Here is a 22,922-nt window from a genome sequence, read left to right as displayed (position 1 = left end):
GCCAGGATACAGACTAGACTGTAAACACCGCAAAGATCAAGCTGGGTGAATATTTTAGCAGAGCCCACCCTTTCCAATAGTTCATTGTTCAAAGGTAAAGGGCATTCATTCTTGAGAGTAATGTTGTTCATGGCTCAACAGCCTACACAAAGATGTGCAGAGCTGTATTCTTTTTGACAAACAGAACTGGAGCCCCTGTAACAGATGTAGATGGATGGTTAAAGTTTTTTGCTAGGTCCTCCATTGAGGTATTCCCATAGGGCTTGGCGTTCTGGCTCCAACAAGGTATAAAACCATCCAAAGGAATTTTGGGCCCTGGCTGAAGATCAATGGAGCAATCAATCATAAGACCTATGCAGGGGTAGGACATCAGCATTTTTTTAAATCAAATATGTAGGCAAAATCTTAATATTTTGCAGGGATTAGTGAGCAGTTACTCCTTGAATTTGCTGGACACAGAAGGTGGTGGTCTTCTCCATGCTGTTTCTTATCCCTTGCTGCCTGACTGTGCAAGACACCATTGCTGGTAGTAGCCTGACTCAAACCATACCTTTTGCATCTTCCAGGAGATATTTGGATCATGGACCAAGAAGCAGGGGATGCCAAGTGTGATGGGGAAGTGAGGTGAGTTAATAAAGTTAAATTGCAGGGTTTCTTGGTGGTCTTGTATTTTGACCCAAAGGGGCACAGATTAGTGGGTGACGGGACTTGAGGATAGCATAATCCCATCAATCAATTTCACTAAGTGTGGGGCAAGCTTTCTTTGTATTGGAAGCTGGGTATCCTTAGCAAACCCAGGGTACATTGAATTACTAGAGGCTTCAGAATCCACAAGTGCAAGTTGGATACAGCTCATCTAAGGTGTGGAAGGGATTGCAGAGACAGAACAAGACTTACAAGTGGCAATGGCAGTGATCCACAGCTGTTAAGCTGCATGTTGGCAGAAGAAGGGATCAGTCTGGGGAACCTGATTTAATGATTACACCCCCTTTAATGGGGCTGGACATGGTTGTTTCCTGGATCTGGCTCAGGTCTGGATTCAAGGGTATAGTCAATGGTGAAGTGACCTGCCCACCATAGTACAAGCAAAGGCCATTCCATCATCAATACTCTTTCTCCAAGACAAGGGGTGTCTTTGCATTATGGGCTCTGTCCCTGGGGCTGCACCCAGACTTGGGTTGAATGTATACTCTTTATTTTTTTTTATGGCACCATTCGAACAGTCGACTGAACTATACTTGCAGATTGACAGTATATGAGTTCAGCACTGTATATGCCTTGAGTGGAGGGCAGCCCAAAGCTCAAGATCAAACTATTGATGAGATGTGGGTAGAAATGGACTCAATCTGAGTTTTACCCAGGGACCCATGGTTCCCAGTAAATCCTTGAGGGACCCAAATTGATAACAATATTTAAGAAATTGTACCTTTTTTTACACAGTGAATGGGCCAATACAGAAAAATTAAAGGATTTCCATTCCCACTATTTTATGTGCTTTAAAGCTTGGTTCTTGTAAAAGCTCTAAAATCCAAATAGTTAATCAGATTGCTTTGAAATTTGGTGTGCCTCCTGGGCTGCATGGTAGTGTTAGGGGTCCCGGTTTGATGTCATTTGATGCTCAGAGATCCCCCCTAAAGCCAGTTTCCTTCTGTTGCCTTGAACTGCTAAGCTGAGAGACACTAACTGTTGGACGAATCACACACCTCAGTGAGTTTGATGAATCTGCGCTCACCCTTGATGCATTTGAACCCACCTTTCAGTTACCATAACTATTGATAAATTAATCACAAACTCCTACCTAGGACAAAAGGAGTGACTGGAGATTGGCTACAATTTGTGAGTCATGGGTGGCTGTTTGTTTTGTGGGGCAGGTAATCAAAGTGACAAGAGTGAAATGCCTGCAACCTGCATGGAAACTATTTAAAAACCACTGTAATTGAGATTCAAATTAAATGTATACCCCAACTAAAAAAAAAAATAGTAAGAGGACCAAAAATGCCACCATGGCAAAACAACAGAGTAAAAGAGGTTAGAGGCAAAAAGGCATCTTTTGATAATAGGATTTGACTTCCAACTCAGAAAAATATAATGTTTTGTGCCTTTTTCTAGTTGCCTTCAAATTCTTTGACCTGCCTAATTATACTTTTACACTTGACTGGTAAGTCAAGTGTAAAAGTATAATTAGGCAGGTCAAAGAATTTGAAGAGCAACTAGAAAAAGGCACAAAAAATGACAGCAAAAAAATTAAAGTATGTTGATTGTTTGGCAGGCTTCCTGCTTCAAAATGAGCCACTGGAGGATGATCAAGGTGCTAAGGAGCATTAAAAAGACAAAGCCACTGCAGAGAAGCTAAATGAATTCTTTGCATCAGTCTTCACTACAGAGACTATGAGGGAGATTTCCACACCTGAGCCATTCTTTTTGGGTGACTAATCTAAGGACCTGTCCTAGATTGAGGTGTCAGTAGAAGAGGTTTTGGAACAAATACATAAATTAAACGGTAATACGTCATCCAAGCCAGATGGTATTTACCCAAGAGTTCTGAAGGAACTCAAATATGAAATTGCAGAACTACTGACTGTAATATGCAACCTATTGCTTAAATCGGTCTCTGTACCAGATGACAGGAGGATAGGTAATGGGGAGATTTAAAAAAAAAAAAAAAAAAGAGGCTTCAGAGGCAATCCTGGCAATTACAGTCCAGGAAATTTAACTTCAGTAACAGGAAAATTGAAACTATAGTAAAGAACAGAATAATCACCCACACGTGCCGTAGGTGGAACCCCTGCCCCCTTAGAGGATGCTAGATCCCAGCTCCACTCCTTCCACCCACACCCTTTCTGCCAGAGTCCCAAGACCCCCTCCCCCACAGCCAGAGCCATGAGTCCCTCTCCCCTGCCCTGCCTGGAGGAATACCAAGCGGTGCCCCCTAAGTCGAAGGAGCCCCAGGCTGGCTGGAGCCTTGAGTGCCTGCACCCCCCTCAGCCAGAGGAGTCCCAAGGTTGGCTGGGAGTTTCCCAGAGTCAATCTCCTGGTGGCTAAAAGTCCAGTTGGCAGCACAGCAGGGTTAAGGCAGGCTCCCTAACTGCCCTGGCTCCACATGACTCCTGGAAGCAGCCAGTATGTCCCTGCAGCTCCTAAGCACAGGGGCAGCCAGGGGGTCTCTGTGCACTCTTCCTGCCCCAAGCACTGACTCCACAGCTCCCATTGGCTAGGAACCACAGCCAATAGGAGCTGTGGGGGTGGTACCTGAAGGCAAGGGCAGTGCACAGAGCCACTTGGCTACCCTTGAGCCTAGGAGCCAGACATGCCAGTCCTTTCTGGGAGCCGCCTAAGGTAAGCGCTGCCCAGTTGGAGCCCATACTCCTCACCTCCTGCACCCCAACCCTCTTCCCCAGCCCTGAGCCCCCTCCCACACCCAAACTCTCTCTCAAAGTCCATACCATGAACCCCCTCTTGCACTGCAACGCACTGCCTGAGGTTCAGCCCAGAGCCCCCTCCCCATACTCTGAACCACTTGGCCCAAACCTAGAGCCCACACCCCAACCCGCTGCCCCAGCCCTGTGAAAGTGTGACACTCTTTGTGTGTGTGTGTGTGTGTGTGTGTGTGTGTGAGAGAGAGAGAAACTGTGTGACAAAGGGAGGGGGGATGGAGTGAGCAGGGGGGCAGGGCCTTGGAGAAGGGGCAGGACAGGGATGTTGCCTCAGGGAATGGGCAGGGCAGGGAGGAGCAGGGCAAGAGTGTTTGGGTTTGTGTGATTAGACAGGTGACAGCCCTAGTCCCAGGACAGCCAAAGCCCCCAGCACCCATTCACCTGCCCAGAGGTGTCCCAGGCCAGCCACAGCCATGCCGCACCTCCCATCCCTCCCCTCCTCAGACCCCAAGACATTGTGAGGAAAAGCCTCTCACTCTCCTCTGAAGAAGCTTTTGATATGCCCCATGCAGGTTCTGGGGCGACTGGGCAGCAGTATTTTCTGTTCAGCTTCTTGGGTTCATAAGTAATCTCTCTGGATTCCAGGGAGATTACTGATGAACACAGGAAGCTCAGTAGCACATACCACCTTCTCAGCCACCCCAGAACCTGAATGGGGCATAATAAAGCAAAAACTTCCTCCCAAAACCTCTAACCGGGGGGTCTGGCAGCAGCAGTGCCAGGGGCTCAAAGGACAAGAGTGATCTAGTGGATATAATGTACTTGGACTTCCAGAAAGCCTTTGAGGTCCCTTACTAAAGGCTCTTAAGCAAAGTAAGCAGTCATGGGATAAGAAGGAAGGTCTGCTCATGGATCTGTAACTGGTTAAAAGACAGAAAATAAAGGGTAGGAATAAAAGGACAGTTTTCACAGAGGAGAGAAGTAAATGGTGGGGAAGGCGGCAAGGATCAGTCCTGGAACCAGTGCTGTTCAACATATTCATAAATGAACTGGGAAAAGAGGTAAACCATGAAGTGGCAAAGTTTGCAGATGATACAAAATTACTCAAGATAGTTAAATACAAAGCTGAGTGTGCAGGGCTACAAAGGAATCTCACAACTGGGTGAATGGGCAACAAAATGACAGATGAAATTCAAGGTTGATAAGTGCAAGGTAATGCACGATGGAAAACACAATCCCAAATGATAGCTAATTTGGATCCCATTATTTTGTTACCACTCAAGAAAGATCTTAAAGACACTGCAGATAGTTCAGTGAAAACATCTACTCAATGTGCAGCGGCAGACAAAAAAGCAAACAGAATGGTAGGAACCGTTAGGAAAGGGATGGATAATAGTGTTGTAAATATCACAATGCCACTATAGAAATCCATGCTATGTCCACACCTTGAATACAGTGCGCGGTTCTGGTCGCCCTATCTCAAATAAGATATCTTAGAATTGGAAAAAGTACAGAGAACAGCAACAAAAATGATTAAGGGTATGGAACAGCTTCTGAATGAGGAGAGATTTAAAAGATTGGGGCTGTTCATCTTGGAAAAGCAATGAACAGGGGGGATATGATAGAGGTCTATAAAATCATGATTGGTGTAGAGAAAGTGCATAAGAAAGTGTTATTTGTCTCTTCACATAACACCAGAACCAGAGGCCATCCAATGAAATGAATAGGCAGCAGGTTTAAAACAAAAGGAAGTACTTCTTCACACAATACAAAGTTGCCCAGTGGAACTCATTGCCAGAGGATGTTGTGAAGGCCAAAAATATAACCAGGTTAAAAAAAAGAATGAAGATAGGTCCATTAAAGGTTAATAGCCAAGATGGTTAGGAGCGCCACCCCATGCTCTGGTGTCCTTAGGTCTCTGACTGCCAGATGCTGGGACTGGATGACAGGGGATGGATCAATCTATAATTGTCCTGTTTTGTTCATTCGCTCTGAAGCATCGGACATTGGCCACTGTCAGAAGACAGGCCACTGGGCTAGATGGTCCATTTGTCTGACCCAGTATGGACATTCTTATGCTATGTTCTTAAAGCATGTAGGGGTGGGGGTAGAAATTAGATATGTAAATGTCCTGAGAGGGCAGGCTTATTAGGGATGGAGGAGTGGAGAGAAGAGGGGTTTGGGGATGCAGTGTGGGGAAGGGGGATAAATGTCAATGGATAGTAGGGGAGGTGAGAGAGGTTGGGAACTAAGGGGAAAGAGGCCTGGCACTCAACAGCTAGGTCAGTGCATCCCACCCCTATAAATGCCTCAGCTCTTCCGGTGCACCTCAACCCCGAGCTCTGCCAGTGCACTCCCAAATCCTTTGCACTCCACAGCTCTGCTAGTACTTTCCCTGTACTCCAACTCTGTCACTGTCCCCCAACCCCCCTGCACCCCATAGCTCTGCCAGTGCTTCCTAACCCTCCTGCACCCCACAGCTCTTCCAGTCCTTCCCAGCCCTGCCAGTGCTTCCCAAACCCCCTGGACTCCCAGCTCTTCCAGTGCTTCCCAACCCGCCCCCTCCCGCCCCCCCCCCCCCAGCTCTGTCAGTGCAGACTGGGGGTTCTGGTGAGGAAAAGGAGGGCTAGCTAAGTGGTTTGAGCATTAGCCTATTAAACCCAGGGTTATGAATTCAATCCTTGAGGGGGCCATTTAGGGAACTGGGGTAAAAATCTGTCTGGGGATTGGTCCTGCTTTGAGCAGGGGGTTGGACTAGATGACCTCCTGAGGTCCCTTCCAACCCTAATACTCTGTGATTCTAAGGCATGTGGTGTACAGAAGGGGTGAGTGGCAGGACAACTGGGGAAGAATAGAGGCAAGGGCACCTACCAGCCCTACATTGTCCCCTCCTGTGTCTGTGCCCAGAGTTGAGGGACCCTCCCCCCCCCCCATGGAGGATCTGAGCCTTTCTCTGTCCCCCACAAATCTGAGGGGGATTTGTTTTTGGCAGTATCTGAGCCCCTCTTGCTGACCTCTGTATGTAAGGATCTGAGGGGCCAATGCCCACATACAGGGGTTGGATCCCACTCCCTTTATCTGGGCTGGGGTCTTGGAGGCCTGGCCTCTCTGGGAGGACCTGAGGCCTTCTCCCTGTCCCCACGCTCTGGGAAAGTCCTGCCCCTTTGGGTGGGAAACAGAATGGGTATATGTCATGCATATCACAGCTCTAAAGCCTCAAGGAGGAGGATGGGAATACCCACTGATATGACTGGTGCAGGTCACACATCTCAGAGCTACTGTTCAAGGCTGTATTCATCTTCACTGGGTATTCTCATTCAGCTGAGAACACTACACTGAGACGAATGGGCCACTTCATACCTTTCAAAGCCTCCTCTCCTGCAGATGGTTGTGTAGAAGAGCTCTTTCCCTCCATTGTCCCTCTATCCTTCCTGTTTAAAGGACTATATTTCTAAAATCCACACGTGTTTGCATGGATTATGTTGAAATTTGCTATGCCTTGGGGTAGTGTGGAGTAGGGTTTGTGACCCACATTTAGGGTCATTTGAGCCAAGGGTTCTGGAGATATAAGCCCTGAAAAAATAGCAGTTTTCAAAAAGTTTCTAGATCAGTGTGTTTTGCACAAAGCTGCAGCTCAAACTATGGCTGTGATGCAGGGCAAAATAGTCTGTCGGTCAATTTTAACCCAAGGTAGTGCATAGCACCCACTAAGGTTTTTCGGGGGAGACCCAAATTGTGAATGGTATTTAAGAACGTTACCTTCTTTGTTTGTGCAGATGTGCTGCCTGGAAGGATTGCACTGTGCATGCACCAATAAAGTAGGGTTACCATACGTCCATATTTTCCTAGACATGTCCAGCCACTTAGTTCTTAAATCACCATCCAGGAGGAATTTTTTAAATATCTAAAAATGTCTGGAAAAATATGGACATATAGTAACCCAAAGTCCCGGGGCTGGCAGTGCATCCTGGGGGCAGCTCCCGGCGCTTGTCCACTGGCAGGAGCCTGCAGTGTGAGTGGCCTCTAGGCACAGAGGCAGAGGGGGTCTCCACATGCTGCACTGGCTCCCTCCTGTCCAATTAGAGCTGCAGGAGTGGGGTCTGCAGGCACCGGCAGCGGGCAGAGAACCCTCTCCCCTCAAGCCAGAGGGACCTGCCGGATGCTTCCCGGGAGCTGCCCCAGGTAAGCACCGCTGGGACTCCACACCTAACCCACCTGGCAGGTCTCTCTGGCTCTTAGGGTCAGGTCCGGTTGGATTGGGGGTGGGGATAGAGTGCTCTCTGCGCTGTCGGTGCCTACAAGCCCGGCTCCGGGAGCTCTCATTGATGCTTTTCCTGGCCAATGGGAGCCACAGAGCTTGTGCTTGTGGCATGTGCAGCATGTGGAGATCCCTCGGCTGCCCCTGATCCTAGGAGCCAGAGGGACCTGCGGCAGGAGGGGTGAATAGGTGAGCGGGGCGGGGTGAAGAGGCAAGCAGTGAGCAGAGGGGGCTGAATAGGTGAGGGGTGAGTAGGTTGGGGGGGTGAAAAGGCCAGCGGTGGGCAGCGGGGGTTGAAGAGGCGAGTGGCGATGAAGCCAGCAACAGGTGGGTGGGCAGGGGTGAGGAGGAAAGAAGCGGCGAGCCAGCAGCAGGCAGGGGTTCTCGGGGCGGTTATGGGGGTTTCTGGCAGGAGAGTGAGGAGGTGAGTGGCAGGTGGAGGAGGCAAGTGGTGGGTGGGGCCTGAGGAGGGACACAGCAAGTAAGCAGCAGGCCAAGGGATGAGGAGGGGTGCGGTAAGAGTGCTGAGCAGGGAGGGGGCAGAGTGGGAGTGGACCATGGGAGGAGTGGGGGTGGACTGTGCGCATGGCCAACACTCTCCTTCCTCTCCCCATTTCCCCCCTGTGGCATGTCCTCTTTTTTTTTTTTTTTTTTGTGCATGTTCAAATATGGTAACCCTACAATAAAGAAAAAAATTGTGCAAGGGTTTCTATGCAGCCACCTTATGGTTGCCTGGGTAGTTTGTTGGAATGTGCCAAAGCCAGTGCCTCTGGTGAACACCCCACCCCTGATGTTTCTAGTGTGAACTTTTGGTACCTCTGAGCAATAAGAGTTAAAAACTCGTGTTGCTTGCTACAAGTTGTCTCTGTTATAATATAGCATGCTTTTGTTTTATGGGGATGCTTGTTGTGGACACAGGGAGTTGTCAGCAGCCAGTCTCACCACTTTTTTGTTATAGTGGTCGGGGGGAGCAGGAGACAGAGAATTTGGGGATGGGACAGAGACCAGGAGAAGGGTTGTGGCTGCAGAGCAGTTGGTCAATGAGGATAGGTATGCAAGCTGTGGATTGTATTTTACTAGCCCTTATGGATGGGGGCAAGTGGCTACTTCCTGCTCTTGGGGCAGATTAATAAGAGAGGTCCAAAGACACATAGCATGGAGGATTGGAAATGACAGCGCAGGCATCTTTACCACTGGGGGAAAAGAAATATGTGCACTGCCAGGTTTGCTAAAGGGTGGATTCCAGAAGATGGAATTTTCTCTTTGCAATCACAGTAGCAACAAGGAAGTTAATGTTGTAATTCTCCCCCTTCACAGTGAGTCTACTGCCTAGCACAAACTGGAGCGCTGCTGAGTTCATTGTGGCCATTGGTGAGAGAGAGGACAGCTTGCTGTCCTGCACTCTTTATCTTCTTGGTTTTCATTTGCATGGCCCCACATGTACAGGCTATGTGAGAGGGAATCACACAAAGGGTCAGATGCCAGATGTTTCAAGGGTGTGTGGCCATCCTCCTCCTTCTGATATACTCGGTCAATTTCTGTCCTAGTGCAAGAGTCACAGTTTAGGGATCCAGCAAGTTAAAGAGTCAGAGAGCTGGCAGGGAAGCAAAGCACATTAGGTATATACCAGGGACCCTAGCTGAAGCATTTACATGCTGTCATCAGACCCTCACTTTCACTCTGTGTCTAGAATGCATGGTTGGGTCTATCTACACTGCACTTGGGAGCACGCCTCTTAGCCTGGGCAGACAGACTCATGCTAGCTCTGCTCAAGCCAGCACACTAAAAAGAGCAGTGTGGCCATTGCAGCATAGGAATTGGCATGGCTTCGCTGCCCAAGTGCAATTCTGGCTGACCTCCAGTCTCAGGTGGCTAGCCCATGCCGCAGCTTGTGCTGCAACGTCCACACTATTAATTTTAGCATGCTAGCACAAAGAGAGCTGGTGTGCATCAATCTACTCGAGTTGGGATCCACACTCCCAGCTGCAGCATAGACAAAGCCTAACACAGTTTAGTCTGCTGGAATCTGCAGCCAGCCTGAGACAATAGATCTGAGAGGTGTGAACTTCCTCATTTATGTCCATGCAGTTGTTCCTGAGCTGTCCTCCTTCAGTAACACCAAGTTTTCTTCACCCGCTGTGGCTCCTAGAATGCTTCTCATTCTTAATTCTCCTAATGCAACAGCTAGACCCCTTTCCTTTTTCCTGCACCCTCTAGCCCTCCTCTGTTCTTTAACGTGAAGATTAAAAAGGGATTTTCAAAAACACACCTTCTCATTTTCCTATTTGGTGACCAGGAGGGTGATGCTGAGAGAGTAGGTTTATAGATGACATAATCAGGGCAGCGTCAGTGGTGTAGGAAGATTAACGAGTGTGCCATCACTTTGGATTTATCTCCAGGTATTTTCAGTTCTAGGGGGCTACCGTGATGACCCTTAGCTTTCCCAAAGCTCTAAAGAAACCAGGCGAGCTGCACATGACTAAGAGGAGTCTGGCAGCCCTATATTTTCAACCTTTCAAAGTTTCAGAATCTCACTTTGTTCGATGTCCCAGGCAGACTGAGGAGTGGGAAGGTCCCTTACCTGACAGCACAGTGAAGACAGCAGCAAAGGCATTTAGCTTGAGCCCATCTATCACATTACTCGAATGGAAGAGCTCTAGGCACATGAGGCTGAACCCAACAACTAACAGCGTGATGTACAACACTTCAGACACGACCGATAGCCACAGGACACCTGCAACACAGAAGAGAAACAACCAGAGGCTGCTTTTAGTTACCTCTGACACAGTCCAAACTTGACAAAAGCACAGTGATGAGGGCAGGAATATGTAGCACTGTCTTATACAATTTAAATGGGGCAGAGAAAACACTTGAGGGAAAGCAGATGTGGCAGTGAAGAGGGGTGGCCTTTGGGTGAAGGCTTTGGTTTGGGACACAGGAGTCCTGGGCTCAAGTTTCAGCTGAGCTCTGCTAATGATTCTGTGTGATCCTAGGCAAGTCATTTAATCCCTGTGTCTGAGTTCTCCAGCTGTAAATAATAATTCCCACCATAGCTGGGTGCTTCTGGGAATAAAGCATTGATGTTTGGGAAGTGCCAGGGACTGGATGTGAAAATGGACAGATAAAAGGGCTTGATATGCCTCGAGGGTAAGTGCTGAGCTGTTCTGAGACAAAGATTTAGTTAGGTGAGGTCAGAGTAGCTCCAGGGCTCACGCTGTCCTAAGAATGTGAATGGCAGAAGCAGCAGGCACTGACTGTTCAGAAAAAGAGTTGGAAGGGCACTAGAATTGTGCCATTAGTGCCCACCATGTGTGTGTTTGAGTTGGACAGCTGTGCAATTGCCTTGTCCCACTACATAGCACAAACTGGAGTTCACTATGGTGATGGGTGAGAGAGGGAGAACGGCTTGCTGTCCTGCAATGTGGTATCTTCTTGGTTTTCATTTGCAGGGCCCCTCAGGGATGAGCTGGGTGAGATGGAGTCTTGGGTCAAAGGCCGCAATTCAAATTCCCATTCCTCGCAATATCTCCAACATCTGAGTGGTGCTTATGTCACTTTTTTCCATCTGAAGATGCACATTTCTTTGGAAAGGATGGCCGTTCTCCAATCAGCCCCAGTATGAAGCAGAAACACTGGAAAACTACCATTCTTGGATGGACGAATTTGAAAAGAAACACCCTTTATACCTTTTCTGAAGCACCATTGCAGGATGGTGGGGGTGTTCACCATGCCTACATTAGTGGCACAGTATCAGACAACTCCAGAGAGACTTGCACTGACTCAGTGCTGTGTTGGCAGCTTGATTCAAGCATCGGTTGACGGTCAGGTCTTTCTACTGCATGGATCCATGAAAGCAAAAGGCACTGGTACCAGCCATCACACTAGTTTAATTTCCTAGTGCAGTGGAATTAATGAGAAATATAGTGTGAACATCATATCTTGAAGATGACATTGGAGATGCAGAAGCAGTAGTGCTTAAAAAGTGCACTAAAATGTTAAGTGACATGAGTCTGAATTGAGAAGCTAGCAGGTAAGACTATCTTTCAATGGGATAAATTAATTTTGCATTCCTAATAAAGTTCTGTATACACTGGTATCAGGACTTTAACTGTGGCAATTTCCCATGAACCCACTTCAAGAAGGAACTGCTGCATGAACTACCTCAGTTGAAGAGAAAACATGGTGTAAGTGACCCTTCACTTATCAGCACTGACAGTGGAAGGATCATTGATGTTCTCCTGGTATGACTGCCAAAAAGGAGCGGCAGAAGCACCCTAAAATAAGGGGGGGGTCACAGGAGCCTGAACAATGGCTCTGCCCCAGGTCCCTGCCTTCATGCTGCCTCTTTCCCCGAGGCCCTGCTCCTGTGTCACCTCTTCCCGCCACGACCCCATCCCCAGTAGCTCCTCTCCACCGCCTATCCCATGTCGCTTGGCCTTATGGCTAGTAAAAAGTTGGAGGCCCATGGCCCCCTGCTTCCTATTGTTCTGGTGCCCTGCTGGCAAAAAACATAAGTGCAGCAAAACCTACTGGTACCAATGTCTTTGGTAGGAATAAAAGGCCAAAGGTTTGGAAAACCAATGAGAAAACACTGGTAAGGATTAAAAATGGAGTGAATACCATGGTACTTTCTCTGTCCTGACCATTTTTGCCTTTAATATATTCTTTCCAAATTTCTAGGCAAAGTTGCATTTAGAAAAGTCCATTCTAAGAAGCTGGTGGATGAGTACCAATTGCAGTAAGGCAATCCCTCTGAATGCAGTTATGTAGTTGGGGGGAGGTGAGGAAGACTATGTCCAGGGTACCTTTTCCAGCCTCCTCCCCATGTGGGGTGAGCAGATCAGGTCCTAAAAAGAGCAGCTCTTTCACAGCTGCTGAGTTGCACACTTCCCTCTGTCCAAATGTAAAAGCAACCATCTAACAGCTGCCACCTGGGTGCTGGACTTGGACATATGTGCATGAGTTCTCTTAATGTGGAGATACCAATGCCCACATGGTGCTTGAGAGGATGAAACTCTTAATCCAACGGCAAGGTAACCAAGAAGATTGGAGAGTGCCATCCTGCTGCAGCCTTCGTCCACCTCCACAGCCGTTGAGAGCAATCACTGCTGTTGAGGACTTGGGGTGGGATGGGGTGGATTGCGGTTCATCTGGAACCTCACCTTTGACCTTGCTTCCTTGGGTGACCCTACAGGGAGTGCAAGACTCCTGACAGCGTTGCTCTTGGGATCATGAGAACACTCAAGCTGCTCCATCATCTCAAGGTTATGATTCACTGGGGCAGGTTAGGATAACATATTGTGATAGACCCAGGCCAGTTGGATACAGCAGAATAGCAGAAGGCAGATATACTGGCCACTGGATTAACAGTTTTCTGTTCCCTGACTGACAGAGCAGGGGCTGCTCCAGGCTAATGAGAACACCTGACTCTAATTAACCTGCAAAGAGTCAGGTGAGGCCATTAAGCTAATAGGACCACCTGACTCTAATTAAGGCCCCACTAATACTATAAACAAGGCTCACTCCAGTCAGGCAGAGGAGAGCCAGGGAGCCAGAGGATAGGAAGTGCAGCTGAAGGGCTGGTTAATGAAGACACCCTCAAACCATCGGTAAAGGAGCCCTAAGGTAAGGGTGAAGAAGGGAGAAGCAGGAGAGCTGTGGGGAAGTGGCCCAGGGAAATGTAGCAACTCCGGCAGTGAAAGGTTGGCTGTCAACAGCTGCTACCATTAGGGTCCCTGGGCTGGAACCCGGAGTAGAGGGCGGGCCCAGGTTCCCCCCAACCCACAACTACAGGAACATCTCCTGGGTAGGGAAGTCAGGCCCCTGTCAGGACAGGAGGATAAAGTGTTTGAAATAAGCCCCCAGGGACAACAGAGACTGTGGGAGTTCTCTCACCAACCTCCTTGCTGGCCTATGATGAAAAGGGCTCAGTAGACTGTGACCCTTGCCCTAGAAAGAGAAGGGCTACATGGAGGGTCACAGTGAGCTACTGAGGCTAGCACAAACTGCCTAGAAGCGCAGGACCCACGCGGGCAAGGTCAGAGCTCTGCCACAATATGTATACTGAATTATGATACTGAAATATAAAGATGAATTGCTAAATTGTAATAAGGGCTTTGTTACTTTAATATTTATACTTGTGGATAGTGAATAAGTATGAATGAGGTAATACTTATGCCATGGCCTTGGCTTCGGTGGTGTTTTGCCAGTTTTTTTTCTTACATGGACTTAGATAATGCTTACCGCTGACAGTGATGTTTTGTTGTTATGCCACCCACACACACACATCTTTTTCATTGCTTCTCAGGATAGTCCCCATTCTTTGTTCTTAAATATCTACCTTTACATTTGGCCATATTAAAATGCATATTGTTTGCTGGCACCCAGCTTACTAAGTGATCCAGATTGCTCTGTATCAGTGACTTGTCCTCTTCATTATTTACCACTCCCCCAAGCTTTGGGTCTTCTGCAAACCAGTTATCTTAGGTTTTCTTCCAGGTCACTGATAAAAATACTAAATAGCTTATCTGGGCTTGCTAGTCCTTGTGACTCTGGACTCACCAGTCATCAGTGCCCTGCTTCTTCATGTTTGCCCACTATACTGTTTAGTCTTTGGGCAGAGGCGTAGCGAGCGCCCTCCATACCCTCCGACTGGAGGGGGCCCCGCAAGGAAGGGGGCCCCTAAATGTGGCAAAAAAAAAATGTAAGGTATAACTAGGTAAGTGACATTTATTGACACTATTGCACAATCCATGTCGGTTTTACTGACAAAACCATGAAGTCATTATGATACATCATAATGCTATTGGCTACATCAGTTGTCTGTCGGTCAGTTTCGCATTTTAGTTGGACCCATTCAAAGAATGTGTATTTGCGTTCATAATGGCGGTCGGCAGATAAATGTTATTAATTTAGTTGTTTAGTTTTTTATTGTTTCTGCATTGTAACGGGCCCCAGACATATGTTCGGAGGGGGCCACGTTCTTTGTTGCTACGGCCCTGTCTTTGGGACTTCCTCTGAGCTCACCAGCTCCCCCCACCCCCAAGCTCATCCAGTGCATTTTCTGTTGCCTGGATAGATAATGGGGAAGGAAAGAAACCATCACACTGTCTGGAGTTGCTCACGACCATGAATGCCTGCCTCAGGGAAGACTGTCAGAAAACAGGACAGACACTCCAGACTGTGGTGTGGTTGATAATTAGATTTCACCAAGCCAGTAACAAATGTGAACTCCTGGATCACTAAAACAGTCTTACCATGGAGAAAAGGAAATTAGAGTTATTGAGGGGCTAAAGCAGGTAAAATATATGAACAGGTTAGTAACAGTCTATAATTCCAAATAGTAGCAGAGATGTAGTAATCTGCCAGTTTCCCAAAAGTCTCTCAGGGCTACCCAGAATAACTCTGGGGATCTCCATATTCTTGTTCAGTTGTTCTGCCATTAGAATCCAAACAGTCCAAAGATAAAGGATCTTTCCCTGAATCCATACTTATAGCTTCTTCTCCCAGAAGACAAGCTGACAGTGTCACTACCCATGTGGGTTTTTCCTTTGATGCCTGAAACTGATGAATGCATTTTGAGTCTTTGACCTCCGATCATCACACACAATGACCACTTGCTTTAAAATTAGCACTTTTCTGTTGAAGTTCTTCATTTGCATTTCACATGGCTTCTTTCTCATTTGACTGCTCATTTGATGGGTTATTTAGTTGTGGGGTATATACAATGTAAGTATTTGTGACTACATTTATAATCGGATGCAGATGCTTGAAAACAATGTAAGTAACATCTCACTTGTTTTCATGAAGATTAAACACCAAAAACACTCTTACACATTTACCGATTACTTTGATCTATACTAATACACAAGTGAATTGACCTGGAGCTTCAGCATGAGCTGACACCTAGTCTGCCAGCGTCCCAGCTCATTTGATTTTGACAGTCCTTTGGTATGGGCGGGATGGTGGGGATACGAGGGGAATGATTTGCACATCTGGGTTCACAATTTCAGAGCAAACATTCTCAAAGATATAAAGTAAAATGTACCTATTTTCTTACAGCACGGAATACTGACATTACAAGTGAGATTAATGCATGCAGCAATTTGCAAGCATTTCATAGAGTCGAAATACATTCTTATAAGATTAATACCTATTTTGAGCAAAACTAACATACAGGTGAACTGGTCTGGTCTCTAGCTATGAGTTTGTCAGTTCTTAGCTAATGCCTGGGGCCTGGGCAAGAGCTGGCATCTGGCCTGCCAGTGTCAAGGTAACTATACAAGTGTATTAAGTTTGAGGAGGAGGTGTTGGGATGCTTTGTGTCTCCTTTGTGAAAAGGCATTAAACCTAATTCAGGCTTAAAATAAGGGCATGATGGCCGAGTGAGCACTCCTGCTTTCTCGTTCAATTTCACCATTCAGATAGTTTTATTACTATTTTTTTGCTTGTATGTTTTAGGCTCCCAGATTGGAATTGTGTGCCACATATACTTGGTGTGATCAGTAAGAAATGGTGAAAGAAATAAACATTGAGCATACTGTCGTGGCTGGCACAGTTTTCCAGCTCTGCACTCCCAGCACTGAGCATTCAGCCCATCTGTTGGTTAGTGTAATCTGATAATGTCAGACCATCTGCCTGATTACTTTGTGCTTCTGTGTAGAAAGCTGGGATGAGAGAAATAGATCAAGAAGCTGTGAGAGACTTCCTCACAAATTCTTCATGCTGCCTGGGATGCTGGCAGACCAGGTGCCAGCTCATGTCAAAGTCCCCATGTCTAAGCTGAACACTAATAAACACATACCTGGATTTAGTCTGCCTCTCCTGTGTGTTAGCATTGTTAAAATAGTAGTATTAGAATCATAAAAATGTGTTTAGTGTTTTGACTTAATTTAATATTTGCAAGTTGCTGCCTGCATTAATCTAATAACATCTGTATCCCATCTTGTAAAGTAATGTTAGAGGGTTGTATTGTAAGCCTCTGTGACTGTGTAAATCACCAGGTAGGGGCTAGCCATTAACTAGTGTCAAGTGCTGATTTCCAACGGAATGTGTTACGTCCTGTCCAACAGGCAAGGTCTATCAACACCAGGTTGACTATTGTGGAACATGAAATAGGACAAAAGATATTTTCTATTTTTGCTCTCTCTTTCTCTCCTTCCTTCTCGCCCCCCGTGAAGATCCCATCAGCTGACTTTGCAGCTCAGAGCACATGGCGGGTGGGGGGGGAGGTAAAAATCCCAAACAAAAGGAACTGGGGCTCTCTCTGCTGCTTGGACTCCAGTGGGCAAAGTTTTTCTAAGCATTGACAAGAGATCCCCAGCTGCTTAGTTTGGGTTAGCCCTAAAGGACAGCTAGTGCTTACAGATTATAGAAGCTTCTATTTCCTTTTGAAATTTAAGATTGTAACTCATTTGAGTACTTATGTTTACCTGCATGAATGTTGTAAATTTCCTTTCCTATGATTTATTTTATAGGATTGACTACTGGAGTTGTCTTTGGTGTGAGGGCCCAAGTGCAATTGACCTGGGGTAAGTGACTGGTCCTTTGGGACAGGAAGTAACCTGAATATTGCTGCGGTGCTTGATGTAAGGGACCATCTGTCGCATAGGTAGGATCACCTGGGTGGCAAAATAGATTGGAGTACCCAAGGGGAATGTGTGTGACTCTAGGTATAGTGCTTGAGGGTTTACATTTGATTAATTGGTCAAATCTAAATAGAAGTCACAGCCAATGTGGGGTTTGTGCTGTGGTTCTGAACAGTCTGCCCTGTGCTTGTTACCATGCTCCTGAGCCACGGCAGGGCAGTGTTACTCTGCCAAAACCCAGCAGAGGCACCTACAATGCTGAAATGTCATTAGACACTCAGCAGCAGAGATAGAAAGAGAGGATCATCCAGCCAAGGTGGCTGTGGCTACCAGACTCTAGGTACATCTACACATTGAGCTGGAAGTGTACATTCCAGCTCAAGGAAACATATTCTCACTAGCTCTGGTCAACCTAATGCACTAAAAATAGAGCAGAGCCTCACAGCACAAGCGGTGGGACAGGTTAGCTGCTCATAGTCTGTGCTTACCATTTTGGATAGATACCTACTTGAGACCACCGCTGCATCAGAGCTAGCATGGATGTGTGTCCTGGAGATGGAACTCACACCTTCAGCTCAAAGTGTAGATGTACCCTCTGAGACTGCATGTGGTGAGTCTAATGCCCAGGCACAGTTTGGATCACGGAAAGAATGCTGGTTGTTTTGGTTTCATTTGTCTCTAATCTTGGATGTAATTCTTTATTTTCTAGGGATGAGGGGAGTTCTGTGCCAAAGGAACTAAGAGTGTGGGCTGGAGTCAGAAGGGAGGGTTTCCATTGTCTACTGCAGTACAGCTGATTCCTCGCTATTTAACCAAATGAGAGGAAGGTTGGTTTAGTGATTATGCCATTGCACTGGGATCAGGAGTCAATTCTGTGTGTGACTTTGGGCAGATCACTTGATACCCCTGTGTCTCTTTGTAAAATGGAGGTAATAATATTTCCCTGCTTTGTAGCATTAGGAGAGAAAATAATTAATGTTCTTGTGGCACCTAGATATGGGGTGATGAGTGCAATGGAGAACCCATACAGTAATATCTAAAATATTCCACATACTTTCGTATGGAAAATGCATTAAATCTCATATCCAAAACAGAGTTTCTCTATTCTATCCTCAAACACATCAGAGTTAATACAAACCATAAGTGACATGCAACATGAGCTGCCAGTGTGATGCTGCAGCCAAGAGCTAATGCGATCCTGGGGGGCATAAACAGAGGAATCTCTAGTAGGAGCAAAAATGTTATTTTACCTCTAGATTTGGGACTGGTGTGACTGTTGTGAAAATACTGTATCCAATTTTGGTGTCTCCAATTCAAGAAGGATGTTGATAAAATGGAGGTGGTTCAGAGAAGAGTCATGAGAATGGTTAAAGGATTAGAAAACAGTGGGAGACTGAAGGCATTCAATCTATTAATTTTAACAAAGAGAAGGTTAAAGGGGTGACTTGATTATCTACATGGGGGAACAAATATTTAACAATAGGCTCTTCAGTCTAGCAGAGAAAGGTAACCCTATCCAATGGCTAGATGTTGAAGCTTGGCAAATTCAGACAGGAAATAAAGGTGCAAATTTTTAATGGTGAGAGTAATTAACAATTGAAAGAACTTACTTAGGTTTATGGTGGATTCTCTATCACTGACAATTTTTAAATCAAGATTGGATTTTTTTCTAAAAGATCTGCTCTAGGAATTATTATGGGGTAGTTCATGAACCTGTGTTAGACAGGAAGTCACAATGGTGCCTTCTGGTCCTGGAATTTACGGATCAATAAATATATTTATCCTATTATTCACAAAAAGCTATGCTAAAAGAAAGTTGTTTGTAAAGTCCATCACTCAGCCATCCAGCAATATCAGATATAAAGTGTACTGTGGAACCTTAATTCTGCCCCTTGTGCTTACATTATAAACAAACAATTCGTAACATCTCATAGGAAATCTGTGATGGAATCAGGAACGGAACCCAGCTCTCTTGGGTCCTCATGGACTGCTGTGTCCACAAAAGAACATTTTCTAAAGTTCCTAAGTCACTTTGAATCCTAACTCCCAATGATTTTCACTGGACTTAGGCTAGTAGGTACCCTAGGCACTTTTCAAAACTGTACCTAAGATCTTTCTTCACGGACAGATCTTTGCTTTGAAGCTAATCTTCTATTTCCTATGAATACACAGGTAAACTAGTTTCAGTGGTAGCCATGATAGTCTGTATCAGCAAAAAAACTGAGGAGTCCTTGTGACACTTTAGAGACTAACAAATTTACCTGGGCATAAGCTTTCATGGGCTAGAACCCACTTCATCAGATATATGAAGTAAAAGATACAGGAACAGGCATAAATACATGTGTTAAGTCAGTCTAACAAGAAATCAATTAACAGCAGGATACCAAGGGAGGAGAAATAACTTTTTTGAAGTGGTAAGAGAGTGGCCCATTACAAACAGTTGACAAGAAGGTGTGAATAATGGTAGGGAGAAATTAGTATTGAGAAAATTAAGTTTAGGTTTTGTAATGACCCAACCACTCCCCGTCTTTATTCAGGCCTAATCTGATGGTGTCCAATTTCCAAATTAATTCCAGTTCTGCAGCTTCACATTAGAGTCTGTTTTTGAAGATTTTTGTTGACGAATTGCCACTTTGAGGTCTGTTATTGAGTGACCAGAGAGATTGAAGTATTCTCCTACTGGTTTTTGAATGTTATGATTCCTGTTGTCAGATTTGTGTCTATTTATTCTTTTGTGTGAAGACTGTCCAGTTTGACCAATGTACATGGCAGAAGGACATTGCTGGCACATGATGGCATATATCACATTGGTAGATGTGCAGGATGGTATGGCTGATGTGGCAAGGTCCTATGATGGTGTCCCTTGAATAGATATGTGGACAGAGTTGGCACAGGGGTTTATAGCAGGATTTGGTTCCTGGGTTGGTGTTTTTGTTGTGTGGTGTGTACTTGCTGGTGAGTATTTGCTTCAGGTTGGGGGGTTGTCTGTAAGCAAGGACTGGCCTGTCTCCCAAGGTCTGTAAGAGTGAGGGATCATCCTTCAGGATAGGTTGTAGATCCTTGATGATGCGCTGGAGAGGTTTTAGTTGAGGGCTGTAGGTGACAGCTAGTGGTGTTCTGTTACTTTCTTTGTTGGGCCAGTCTTGTAGTAGGTGACTTCTCCGTACCCTTCTGGCTCCGCCATTACATTAATTCACATAAGGCAATTAGCCAGCACTTCATTTTAACATAGTTACACTGAAGGCAATCTAGATAATATTATTAGTTTCCTGACGTATCTTACATCTTTGATCTTAATATTAACTGGACACAGCCGCATATATAATTAAGGCAATTAAGACATGGAAGGGGATTAGCATCTACAAGCTAATCTGGTTACATTGTTAAACTTCTAACAAGATATAAGTAAACATAGACAATTACTCTTGAAATTATTCCTACAAACGAATGAGTTGATTGCTAGTCTAGTACATCTCTTTGAAATGTACATACAAGTAGATGATCTTGAGGCATTACAATTTTTAATCCTGTTAGGTTGTCATGGATCATACATAGGTGGCCTGTCTGTCAGTGTCTCAGAATTGTATTCATGCAGTTAGTAATCGCCTAATTGCACTGTCTTTTTAGGGGTGTGTCTACATTTGAGTGTACACAGTTCCACTTGTAGTGTTGTGCCATAAACCCCCTACTGTCAACATCTGAATCCCTGAAGCACATTCCTGAAGGACAGTCTAGTGCACAAAAACTAGCATGCATGAGGTGTGTGGGTGTGTACTCAGCTTTGCTGTGGCATGGCCCCGTATCTGTTCTACAGTGCAATGTGGATGGGCGCAAAGCACATGTACTAGGTCACGGGTATCAATAGTCCTCCAGGGCCATACTCACAGTGCATTGATCCCTTTGCTGTCTGGCTCTTACTCAAAGGTAGAAAGGTCCTTGATCTCCTGTTGCCAGAGGTACTAGCGACCTGCACTGAGCACCTTCCATAGGTGCAGGAACTAGGGGTGCAGAGGGTTCTGGGGCTCCAATCCTGGCCCTGCATGTGGGTTCCCAGCCCCGTGCCTGTGTCCTTGCTACTCCCGGCCCTGCACCCCTGCTGTGGCCTTGGCCTCAGCCCTCTTACCTCTGTCTGGGTGCCCACCTCCCCGAGACATGGCCCTGCTCCTGGCCTCAGCTCTGTGCGTTGTGCGTGGGCAGGGGTAATGGGGCTGGGTTTCAGCACCACTGGCAATTTCAGTTCTCCCATGAACTGTACTGCTCAGCCTGCAATCAAGAGCTTCTGCCTGGTCTCTGGAGCCCACTCGTGTGCTGATCAGTGTGTGGGCAGAATACACCCTTCTCCATGACTTCCTCTTTACTGGCAGGGACTTTTTTCTGTCTCAGGAGAGTTTACAGATTCTGGAGGAGGTGGCAAGAACCAGACTTTGCCCCAGTGATGAGAGTGCATGAAGCATCTCATGCTCAGGTACCAGAGGGTTAAGGACTGAAACAATTGCTCTGGAAAGGGACCTAGCACATGCCCTTGTAGATGAGCTGAATTGGGTGCTCTCCAGAACTGCAAGCAGCGAGTCTGAATTCAGTCACAACCCCCTCCTCAACCCTACCAGCCTCCTCACGCGACAGGATGCCAATGAGGGGCAGGGCAAGGCGGCATCAAGGATCATGGAGGAAGACTCCAAGGAAGTCCCAGAAGACCTGGAGGAAGAGAAGCACGTTACTCTGCACCTCTTCCTGGCAGACCTGGGGAGGAATTATTTAGGAGGGCCCCAAGCCATGGCAAGAAAAGGAATCTCAGGCTGGCAAGTTATAATACACCCTCATGCTCCCTGGATCTATCCCCTCTTGTGCCAGTAATACATGCCTGGAAGCTAGCCTGGTCACCATCTCCCTCCCAGGCTTCACCTCAACATTGTCCCTGAGCAAGACACAGCTGTAGATCCACAATTTTATTGAAATTCCATGAATCACTGCAAAGCATTTAGCACAAGTGATACTAAAGTATTAACGAGCAGTCACTCTGCCCTGTGTCAGTGCATTACTTCTCAGCATGACAGTGATAGTTCCCTGGCTGCATGAACCAGGGAGGTGGAGGGAAAGAGAGAGAGAAGATGGATGGCATTGGTTTTAAGCGGCCCTGAGTGGGGAAAGAACAGTTACAGTTGTGACAAAAACCCAACATCATCCCTCCCCCCAGCTCCCCATGCCCATCTTTCTTTCCCCTTATGAATGGGAACTGCATGGAAAGGGGGAGGGAGTGGTTGGGAGCTTGTGTGTGGGCCTGCCTAGGTCCAGGAAGGGAAAAGATTGTTCAAGAAAAGTCAGAGTGGTCCATTCTCTTTGTGACCACTGCAAATGTTATGTACCATTCCCAGTCCCTGGGCTCTGTCACCGCACTGAGCCACTCTGCAGATGCTGGGAGAAACATCTGCTCCTGCGGTTCTATAGACACAATGCTGTGTCTCTTAACCATGGAGATGTGACTGGCTCGCGGTGTTAATCCAGAAGTTCAAGGGAGAAAATACATTTCCAGTGCATCTGTTTCCCTATCTTTTTCAATGCTGTTCGCTGTACACAGGGGCCAGAGTCTCTGGCAATGCAGGTGGAGCTGGAGGCCATTCTTTGTGATTCTCTGTTCCTCTTCCATACGAAATCAATCTGCTAGCTTAGAATACAGTTTCGTCTCAAATTGCCACCTAGTCCTGT

General features: G+C 46.4%; 1 protein-coding gene across 6 annotated transcripts in view; it reads right to left on the bottom strand.

Annotated features, from left to right (window-relative positions):
* GSG1L (GSG1 like) overlaps positions 1–22,922 on the bottom strand; it is a 126,848-nt gene that overhangs the window by 56,987 nt on the left and 46,939 nt on the right. For 5 of the 6 annotated variants that reach the window (XM_050968232.1, XM_050968231.1, XM_050968230.1 and 2 more), the window contains exon 3: positions 10,214–10,366. The exons of the other annotated variant lie outside the window; for it this stretch is intronic. In XM_050968232.1, coding sequence (XP_050824189.1) covers positions 10,214–10,366 — 153 coding nt within the window. The remainder of the gene's footprint in view (positions 1–10,213; positions 10,367–22,922) is intronic. 6 annotated transcript variants of the gene reach the window in all.

The sequence above is a fragment of the Gopherus flavomarginatus genome, chromosome 9 (assembly GCF_025201925.1).
Source record: "Gopherus flavomarginatus isolate rGopFla2 chromosome 9, rGopFla2.mat.asm, whole genome shotgun sequence".
NCBI lineage: Eukaryota > Metazoa > Chordata > Testudines > Testudinidae > Gopherus > Gopherus flavomarginatus.
This window is presented reverse-complemented; position numbering and strand designations above follow the sequence as displayed.